The 10,819-nt window shown below is 42.3% G+C and overlaps 1 protein-coding gene across 7 annotated transcripts in view; it reads left to right on the forward strand.

Annotated features, from left to right (window-relative positions):
- The window catches only part of Sh3d19 (SH3 domain containing 19), a 163,887-nt gene extending 153,578 nt beyond the window's left edge, over positions 1-10,309 (forward strand). For all 7 annotated transcript variants that reach the window (XM_031374234.1, XM_031374235.1, XM_031374236.1 and 4 more), the window contains 5 exons: positions 1,592-1,794; positions 2,371-2,423; positions 4,204-4,390; positions 4,747-4,844; positions 7,920-10,309. In XM_031374234.1, coding sequence (XP_031230094.1) covers positions 1,592-1,794; positions 2,371-2,423; positions 4,204-4,390; positions 4,747-4,844; positions 7,920-8,036 — 658 coding nt within the window. In that variant the 3' untranslated portion in view covers positions 8,037-10,309. The remainder of the gene's footprint in view (positions 1-1,591; positions 1,795-2,370; positions 2,424-4,203; positions 4,391-4,746; positions 4,845-7,919) is intronic.
- Positions 10,310-10,819: the final 510 nt, after the last annotated feature.

Raw genomic sequence — 10,819 nt, forward strand, 5'->3', positions numbered from 1 at the left:
AAAAAGAAATGTAAAGTGTTTTCCTCATAGAAAGTATGTCTATCTTATAGAAATATGAATCCTATAAAAAGATACACATGAGGCCAGGCCCAGCTCAGTGGCTGGATGCTTACCTAGCAGAGTATTAGAGCTGTGGGTGCTAATTCCAGCCATGGAACCAATAAATGTGGCTTAGTAAACATTTTGTATTGTTGTGTTTTTAAGGACTAGGCAACAGTGAGGGGAGAGTTAAACTGCAGGATCCCCCTGTGTGTTCCTGTGCTGCTGAGACCTTTCCAGCGATTTATGTGCCTTTTATACCTCATTGTAACTCTTGGGTGATTTAAAGCCCTGCCACAATGCAGCTTTATATTCTAGTTAAATGAGCAAATTAGTACAATTCACTACCTGGTGAAGACTGTAAACCTGTCTGTGAATAGGTCAGACATAAGGAGATGTTCCCAGGGGATAGGAGAAAATAAATGCAAAGGTTATCACAAATAAGAAAACTTCCAGCTCCACAGACAGCCTCAAGTCGTTGGCTCGCATTTCAGGTTTCGATCCTACCCTGAGCACAGATACCACTCGGGCTTGTTGAATTTCAATGGGCTTGAATGGCCATTGATCTGTTGACCCGACTTAAGTCAGAATCTGATTGCAGCAAGGGCCAGCCTTTCCTTTCCAGGCAGCTGTTTTCTCCTTAGATCTCTGCTGGTTGAAACTTCCTTTCTAGCTCTCAAATCAAAGGCTTGGAATTGAATCAGACCCACAGACCAAGTCCTATCTCTGCTTGGATCTCATTTTCAGTCAAAATTGCAGCTCACTGAAGGGTTGCTCCGAGTCTCAGGGCTGCACCTTCTCACAGGTGACACCATCCTTATAGAGCAACGAAGCCGATGGACGAGTGTGTGTCTTTTGGCATGCCAGTGTTCCATTCTCTTTGACCTTCTATCTCATCAGGCTCATTTATTTATGCATTCGGCTCACTGGCAGATTCAGTTCATAGCAAACATCCCCCTGCCTGGGAGATGCCCCTTGTGCACTGTCCTCATTCTTAAGCGTGACATTTGATGCTATGCCCTGAGATTCTCAGGGGGAGTTACCTAATCCCAGCATGTCTGAGATTGAAAGGCTTTAGAGGGGCCATGGACTGCTTTGGCACAAAGACACAGACAAACGGAGCCTGGGGAGATTCTGTTTTTACATAAAAACTGATCAAAGGCAGATAGATGTGCAGTGTAGACTAACCAGTCAGCTACCCATCCGGAATGCTGCTGAAGTCTCTGGCTTCAAGCTTGGCCTTTCTGAGTGATGAGCTTCACCATCTAGAAATAAGTCTTGACATTTAGATGTGCAACGTACTCTTCTTTGTGGGAGTTGTTTCTTTTTTTTTTTTTTCATAGAAAAAAATATACCTTGCTCCATAATAAACAGGATATTATTGAAAGACTGAATGAAAGTTGAAATGTTTTCTTAAAGTTACTACTAGAGAGAACTTCATTCTGTGTTATGAAGTGCTGCTTAACAATAGAATTGATGGTAAAGCGAACCTCGGTCTTTATTTCTCATACACGCTCTTGTTTAACCCGTAACTCTGTTGTTCTTCATTCAGAGGCCCACGATGTGTTGCTCGGTTTGAATATATTGGAGACCAGAAGGATGAGTTAAGTTTTTCAGAGGGAGAAGTAATTATTCTCACAGAGTACGTGAATGAGGAATGGGGTAGAGGAGAGATTCGAGACCGAAGCGGGATCTTCCCCCTGAACTTTGTGGAACTTGTTGAGGACCACCCCACATCTGGTGCAAATATTTTAAGTGAGTATGGGGGATGTGGGTATTTATTGTGTCTTTGCCTAACTCAAATGAACCAGTAATATAATAATGCTTAAAACGTTTAATGATCCATATTACCACATTTGTCATGGTAAGAAAAAACTTACTTTGTTTTTTGTTTTGTTTTGTTTTTTCAAGACAGGGTTTCTCTGTATATCCCTGGCTGTCCTAAAACTCACTCTGTAGACCAGACTGGCCTCGAACTCAGAAATCCACTTGCCTCTGCCTCCCAAGTGCTGGGATTAAAGGCATGTGCCACCACTGCCCTGCAGAAACTTACTTTGAATGGTGATTTGTGTGGGACACTGGTTTAATCTATTGTTTAAGTAATTAGCAATGACTACATATGAGAAATGACAGAGACTTGTAAGCAGTGCATTTTCCAGTTAATTTTGAGTCCTGGTTTACAGTTAAATAAACAGTCCCTGGGAAGCTAACACTTACAGAAACTGGTCTAGAATCCTACTCTCTGCTGTTACCCCCATCTAACAAGGTTTCCTCTAATACTATGGATGTGGTTTTTTTTTTATCTGACCCCCCCCATTTTTTTTAATGTAGGTATAAAGGTGCCACCAAAGACCAAAAATGAAGACCCTGGCTCAAATTCTCAGGTAGGCTGCCTGAATGGATAACTGTGGTGACAGCCTCATTTAAACCTGGGCTAGCTGATCCTGTAAGGACGAAACAGTACAAGATCAGTTTTCGTGTCACGTAGCAAACGTTTGCAGTAGGTGATATGGTGGCTATAATACTGTACATAGGACTCATGGGAAGACATGCAGACCCTGATGGAACACGGAGAAACAGACAGCATGCCTTTTGCTCTCCCCTGCCTCTTCTTCCTCCCACCAGTCTCCATTTGTGTTTTGTGTTTTCACGTCACAGTAACCATTCTGTTAGTCTCCTTCATGGAGAGGGCTATTAAGTCTTGCATAGCCTTGAACTCCTTAGCATCCTCCCTCCAGCTCGCAAGTGCTCACATGGTAAGTATGCACTACCATGCCCGGTTGCTTAGCTGACCTCAAATATGTGACCACCCCCCTGCCTCAGCTTCCTGAGTGCTTAGATTACAGGTGTGAGCCACCAAACCTAGCAGGTAAGGGGTTCTTCTTTTCTGGCTTTTTGTTTTTGATTTTTAGTCCAGCAGTTACTGAGAAGGGAAGGTACGGCAGGCCCTGTGGGACACGTTCTCTGGGTCCTGTCATTTGACTCTCACAGCAACCCTTAAGTGAAACCGAACCCCGGAGAAGCCTAGTGTCACACATAGCCAGGAGATGTCAGAGTCAGTCTGGAACCCTTGCCTGCATGACTGCAAAGCCTTTGCCTGCTAGAGATTCTGATCCATCCATCTTGGAAGAGCTGCCCCTTCACCTGGCAGAGCCTTCCTATGCAATGGAGGGAGTTAAAGACATGGTCTTGCTCTATAGACAGGCAGGCTTCAAACTCTAGGTAGATTGGCCTGCCTCTGTCTCGTAAGGACTGGGATTTAAAGGCATGAGCCACTATGACTGGTGAATAAGTATTTTTTTTAAACTTCATTTTTTTAAAAAAATGTATATGGATGTTTTGTTGAATGTACTGTGTGCATTATGAACATGCAGTGCCACGGGAGGCCAGAAGAGGGCACTAGATCCCCTGGAATTGGTGTACAGAGGACTCTGAGTCACTGTGTGGGTTCTGGGAATCAAACCCAGGTCTGCTGGAAGAGCAGCCAATGTTCTTAACTACTGAGCCATCTCTCCAGCCCCGTGTGTTCTCTTATCCTCTCTCTCTTCCTCCCTCCCTCCCTCTCCTTCTCCCACCCTCCCTCTCCTCTCCATCCCCCATCTCTCTGTGTGTCTCCCCAGCCCCACAGAAAATGTTTCTAATGGAAAGTTATAAGTAGCTATCATATTAGAATAGCTCACAGGAAGAAATTTTCTGCTTAAATATTACATGTCCCTTAAAACTAGCAAAACCCTAACTCTGTCGCACTTGTCACTTAAAATTATACTGTAAGAAAAAAGAAACTTATTTCTGAAGCTTAATAGTAACATAAAATATTAGGTAATTACAGCAAAACTTCTGACTTTGAACTCTTAAAAAACCCTTTGCTTTTTTTTTAATCTATTTATGTATATTTGTTTACACATGCATGTGAATGCCCTCCGAGGCCAGAGGGTGTTAGATACCCTTGAGTTGGAGTTACCAGGTGGTTGTGAGCTGTCTGGCATGGGCCCTTGAGAACTGAACTCTGGTCTTTTGGAAGAGCAGCACGTGCTCTTAACTACTGAGCCACCCCACCAGCCCCCATGGCCCCTTAGCTTTTATCCCTCACCGTGTTTGAAGCTTTGAAAAATGATATTTGGGATAAACCCTCGAGTTCCTTACCAGACTTCTGCTTTGAAACAGGATAGCAGCCCTCCTGGAGAGTGGTGCAAAGCTCTTCACAGTTTCACAGCAGAGACCAGCGAGGACTTAGCCTTCAAACGCGGAGATCGGATCCTGATCCTCGAGCGCCTAGACTCTGACTGGTACCGGGGCCGACTGCATGACAGGGAGGGCATCTTCCCAGCAGTGTTTGTGCAACCCTGTCCAGGTACGACAGCTCCTAGTGTGACCTACTTCCAGGGCCCAAGGCTTTTAAATTTTGTATCGCCCTTTACCTCTAACCATACCATGCTTGACTTACTTCGTATCAACCACTCCTATATAACTACGTCAAAGTTCTGTGGAGGGGAAAAGATAAAACTATCATTAAATAGCGCTAACTTTGACTAACAAGTAGACTTTGTACAACTTTTTCCCTCCTAGGTGAACATCCTTTATCTTTTGCAAGTTAAGTGAATTCAGAACTACGTGAAAATATTTAGAGAAAGACAAGGCAGGTTCTTAAGGTGTTTGTGTTTTGTGTGATTGTCTTCCTGCATATTTGAGATTCTTGTGTCTTTGCAGCTGAGGCAAAAGGTGTGGCTTCCACAATACTGAAGGGGAGGAAGGTTAAAGCCCTGTATGATTTTTTTGGGGAAAACGAAGATGAACTCTCTTTCAAGGTCAGAATACATATCTTTTTGTAATTCACTAACACTACCTATTTTGCAGTGTACATATGAATGGAATATTGATCAATACCTAAGAATGAACTGTTCTCATATCCTAATTGTAACAGAAGAGAGTGAACAGAGCTCCTATGATTCCAGCTCTTGGGAGGCAGAGGCAGGAGGATCATAAATTGAAGGCCAGCTTGAGCCTCTAGTGAGGACTTATCAAAAAGAAAGGGGGACAGTTGGGGAGGAAGAAGTAAATAAACTGAATAAGGTCTGATAGTTTACATTATCCACTGCCATTCAGGGACCCAGAGGAGAGCATTAGCTTAGTAATCCCAGTCTGCAAAGAGCTCCTTGTGCCTTGGCTTATAATAACAGATCTTGATGTGCTTTTCATTAAGAGTGTTCTTCACAGCCCTCACAGCCTGCTGCCAACATCTGAAATTCATGGAGAAGTCAGATAGTGCCTGCTACATATTTTGGCTTTGATTTGTGTCAATTCTCAGAATTCACAGCATGCCCCACAGAGAGCAGGTTGTCTTCAGGAATGAGTGGCTCATAAGTCAAATAGTTGAATTTTTTTGTTTAAGAACTCTACTGCTTTTCTATTGGTCATTAATATTTATTAAATAATATTAAATATAAATGTGCACAGTATGTTAATAGTATCTTAGATAGCCCTAGCATTCACAAAACTGACAATGGTTAGAAACATAGCTTCAACTACTTGTTATATTATAGTTTAGGGCAGAAATAACTTATTTTTAATAAATTTTGAATAGCCAACATTTTTACAGATTTAAGAAAAGTATACATAAATGACATCTGATAGTTACTGTGTTTTCATTCTAGTCTCTGTAAAGGAAAGACTTTAGTCAAACAATTTTGTATAGAGCTATGTATTAGTGCTACAAAGAAATCCATTTATCCTGGTAAATATATTTTCTTTTTATAGTAGCCAGTGTCATCTTAGACCTCTGCAGATGTTTAAATCCAGGCTCTAAGAAATTATTAGATGCCATTAAGAACAAAATCTGATCCTCATGTGATAAAGGAATCATAATTTGCACATGTGTAAGACACGCTAGCACTGTGACTTAGATGTGGGTAAACCAGTATTGTATTCCATGTTGAGGCAAAGCACTTTGGATGGTACTGGATGGAAAGCTGACGTTGATGCTAGGGAGGGATAGAATGATGGAGGAAACATGGTTATGTTAAGAGTCTGAGTACATGCCCAGACTGTGGCCAAGCAGTTTTATAGTAACTTTACAATGGGAGCTGTGGAGGCCTTATCACAGCCTCTTGATAAAGAATATGGACCTTGGAACACCCTAAAATTTGAGTTCTGGCTCTACACTAATTACACGTGCAATCCTGATATGTTCTGTTATGTGTTATGCTGGCTAGTCTTTGTTTTTGTTTTGTTTGTTTGTTTCTCTATGTAGCTCTGACTGCCCTGGAACTCAACCTGTAGAACAGGCTAGCCTTGAACTCAAAGATCTGCCTGCCTCTGTCTCTTGAATACTGAGATTAAAGGCATGCGCCACCACTACCTAGCATGCTAGCTAGTCTTATGTCAATTTGACACAAGTTAGTCATCTGAAATCAGGGGACTTCAATTGAGAAAATGCCTCCATAAGATCTGCCCGAAGAGCACTTTCTTTTTTTTTTTTTTTTTGGTTTTTCGAGACAGGGTTTCTCTGTATAGCCCTGGCTGTCCTGGAGCTCACTCTGTAGACCAGGCTGGCCTCGAACTCAGAAATCCACCTGCCTCTGCCTCCCAAGTGCTGGGATTAAAGGCGTGCGCCACCACGCCCTGCTCTGAAGAGCACTTTCTTAAGCAGTGATTAATGGGAAAGGGTTCAGCCCATTGTGGGTGGTGCCACTCCTGGGCTCATGGTCCTGGGTTCTATAAGGAGCAGGCAGAGCAAGTCAGTAAGCAGCACCCCCCCATGGTCTCTGCATCAGCTCCTGCCCTGCTTGAGTTCTTCCAGTGATGGATTGTGATCTCCTCCCCAACTTGCTTTTTTGGCCATGGTGTTTTGTTGCAGCCATAGAAACCTTAACTAAGACATAAATAATGTCTGAGTTTCAGATTCTTTATCTCTAAAACAAGGAAATTTAGAAGAGGGGAGATAGTTCAGTGGTAAAGCACTTGTTGCGCGTGTGAGTTCCAGGATTCAATGCCCAGTATCCATGTCAACACCAGGAGGTCATGGCCATCTGCTGGAGACAGCGATCTCCAGAGCAAACTGGCTAGCTATACAGGCTGAGCTAGTGAGCTCTGGGTTCCTCAGTAATATAAAGATGCAGAATGATAGAGAAGACACTTGGCATCCACCTCTGGCTTCCATGTGTACACACAGACACATGCACTTCTGCATACACGAGCCCCCACGCATGCACACCATCCAAAAAACATATGAAAAGGTCTCTCCCTCACATGAGGATAGTAACGGTGCTCATCTGTAGAAGCGTGCTCATTTAATTTTTGTGAGGCCCAGACTAGGACAGAGCACGCAGGCGCGGGCGGCTCACTCTTGCACCTGTAACTTCATGTAAGCATGACAGTAGTGTGCCTGTCTTTGACAGCCCTGCTGAGTAGCAAAGCCACACTCTCCATCCCTCTGTTGGCTTCCCACCCTAGAGCAACTCCATTTACTACATTATAACTATATTACCCAGGACAGTATCTGCCACATAGTAGGTATTCTGTAAACACTTTTTAAACGGAGCTGTGTGCATTTGTGTATATATAGCTGATAACTGTTATTGATTAAAAGAGTGATTTAGATTAGGAATTGTGCTTGTGGGAGCATAAGACACAAGCAGGAAGCTCAGCATTGCAGCAAGGCAGAGAGTGGCGGGGGATTGAATTTACTTTGAGAAAAAAGAGGCCTGCAAGCAAATGTCATTAGGTATATATCATCTGTGCGGTTTATCATTTAATCCTCTCTACAAATCAAGATAAATGAGTTATATAAAGAGAAGATTATTCACGCCGCTCCAGGTAGGCTACGCTCTGTGCTTATACCCTGCAGAAACCAATAATTATTTCTAACTCCTGTCTTCTTCCAGGCTGGAGATGTAATAACAGAGCTGGAGCCCGTAGATGATGACTGGATGCGCGGAGAACTAATGGGAAAAGCTGGAATGTTTCCCAAAAACTACGTTCAGTTTCTACAAGTCAGCTGAAGGTGAAGCTTGGCTGTTCCTTGGCACGAGAACTCACTTGAACATTCACTTTGACTATCAGATATTTGCACTATTTTTTTTAACAGAAAGAGAAGCATCTAAGATATACGTGGTACAGTAGAATTTCTGAGGGCAGAAAACATGTAGGTTTTGTCGCTCAGCTTCATGCCTAGTGGAAAGGTGTACATAGAAATGGAGAGTGAGGAAGCCGGCAGGGAAGGGCTAGTGGGAACTGCAGGCAATGAGCCTCCCCTGGGAAAGCATCCAGTGCAGGCAGTCGGTCGGTCGGTCTGCTAACAAGCAGGAGCTGTTCTCAGACACCTGGTCCATCACCACCCTGAATTAACCATGCTTCTTCATTTTCTACTTTAGTTTAAAAAGAGGACGTTTGACATTCTACATGCTGTAACTATCAGGACATGGATGGTAATCTGAATTTCGTTTTTGATATTCAAATTAACTCTAACAGCTTGAGCACATTAGTCTTAGTCCCAGGGCAAATCCTTGCTGCAGGACCGATAGCTTGGTAACTAGTGGAGCTTTTACCAGCCGGTGGGGAAATAAGCTCATGTTTCCCTAGGTGCTCCTTGTGCTTCTCAGCATTCCCCATTTGTCCAGGGACTTGAAGGGGTCAAAAGAACCAAAACCTTCCCTGAGATGCCTTGCTAATACAACTAACCCCTCCACAGACGTGCCACTACTTACCTCTTCCTCAGTGTATGTATACTTTATGTTAACAGGGTTATTATAAAGCACATTTTCTGAATCTGCAATCATTCCTTTGACAATTACTGGTACCCAAGGAAAACTCATTTTCTTTGCATTACCCCAGTAATACATAAAGGCTGTGTCTTGTTATAGTAGTACAGTATGAATCTTGGATAGTATCTTAGATTACAGAGCAAATGGTAAGGTGGGAAACAGTACCAAGCCCCCATAACTCATTTCTTCTCAATATAATCAGATGTTAAAATAGCTTAAGAGGCCTGAAGGCTGGTGCAGTACCCATCCCATCTCATCCCCAATGAGTCTCTGCAGTTATTGGAGTAAACACAAGGCCACTTTCCTGTCATCCAGGCTCACACGTTCTGAGTTTCAAAAGTGGTTCTTGTGTGACTGAATCAATTACAGTTTACAAACTAAAGCCAAATGCTTTGAAGACAATCTAATGGATCAGTGGGTTAACATTTCACTGGAGATGTGAAACACTCTCCAACAAGGTTCGTGGCTTTCTTCTGTTTTCAAGAAGAGTTCCATATGCTGGACCACTTCTTTGTTGTTTTCCCCATTATCCAAAACCTGGGCAGCCAGCGGTTTTCTGAACATGTCGCTTCTATAAGGAAATATTTACTTTTTCTACTAAATTTCCTATCCCTGGCATATGATTGCATTTGATTTTGGCATTTAGGACCTGGGGTTTCTACTGCATGTTTTCAGCTAAGAGTATTTACGGGAAATCATTGTAAGTTTTCACTCATGTTAGTTTTACCAGAGTGGGATGACTGAAAGTGTTATTCAAACTAAATTCTCACTGGCAGCAAGCCATACAAGAGCAAGAAGGGGACGGGGGTAAGGAGAGAGGTGTCAAGTATGTCTTTGCCTGTGAGATTTCAACATTTAAAAGTGAAGATTCTGAACAACCTGTCTTTATTGAAGAAAAAACTCCTCTTAAATACTGGCTCTCTGTAAGCAGAATAAGTGCAATAGTTATGTATCTACTTGACACCATAATAAACTGAACTCAACTTTTCAATTCCTTATCTCAGACTACTCTGCACTTTTCAGAATGTAGATGCACCTGTCTTACCCCTCTATCTCCAGTGCTTTGCACAGATGGGTAGAGTGGCTATTTGCTAGGTGGGTTTGGTGGACAGACAGACAGATTTCACAGGCCATTGAGTATACTCAATACCTTTGCTCTTTGTTGATGCAAATATATATTGAAACAAATTCTTTTTTTTTTCCATCTCACTCTACCATGCTCTGTTTTGCTTGCTATTTATTTCTCTCTCAACTAATAGAAAGCAAAATGTAGTTGTGTGGTCTCTTTGGGTAATTTCTTATTATATATATTGATCGAGGTCAAGGCAAAACTCAACAATGTTCAAAGAAAACTAATTGTATAAGAAGAAAATTTTATGAGATAAATGGAAATGGGTTATTGTGTTTGTTTCCAAACTGTTTTGGTAAAAGCTTGATATTGTTCATCTTTGTCAGTCAGCTTTTCATAGCTGTGACAAAATACCTAATTATAAACAACTTAAAGGAGAAAATATTTGTTTGGGCCTGGTTACAGAGTTTTCAGTCCAAGGTCATCTGCCTCTATCACCTTGGACCTGATGCAAGCCAGAAAGAACATCATGGTGGGAAGCTTTTCAACATATAGAATCTGTTAAAGAGAGAAGAGACAGAAAAAAGAGAGCCAGGCACAAGACATACGCTTCAGAGAAATACCTCAAATAGCCTTCCTCCATCCCCTAATATCCCACTCAGCCATCAGTTCATCCATCATGGATTCCACCCATCCAGGATTAGTTCATCTGACCATGACATGATCCTGTCTCAGTGATGCCTCTGGATAGAGGGCAAAACCCTGCACACATGAGTCTCCTGGGGACACCTTCATACACAAACCATATACCATACAAACCTCTTGAAATACTCAGGTTTGGAGTGTGTTTTTTATTTTCAGGTTAAAACTGGAGAAGCCATCTTTAATATATTACCCTTTGGACCTTCAAAGATAAAGGTTCCTTTAGATGCCCTTGTATACATTGCTATAG

The sequence above is a fragment of the Mastomys coucha genome, unplaced genomic scaffold (assembly GCF_008632895.1).
Source record: "Mastomys coucha isolate ucsf_1 unplaced genomic scaffold, UCSF_Mcou_1 pScaffold16, whole genome shotgun sequence".
NCBI lineage: Eukaryota > Metazoa > Chordata > Mammalia > Rodentia > Muridae > Mastomys > Mastomys coucha.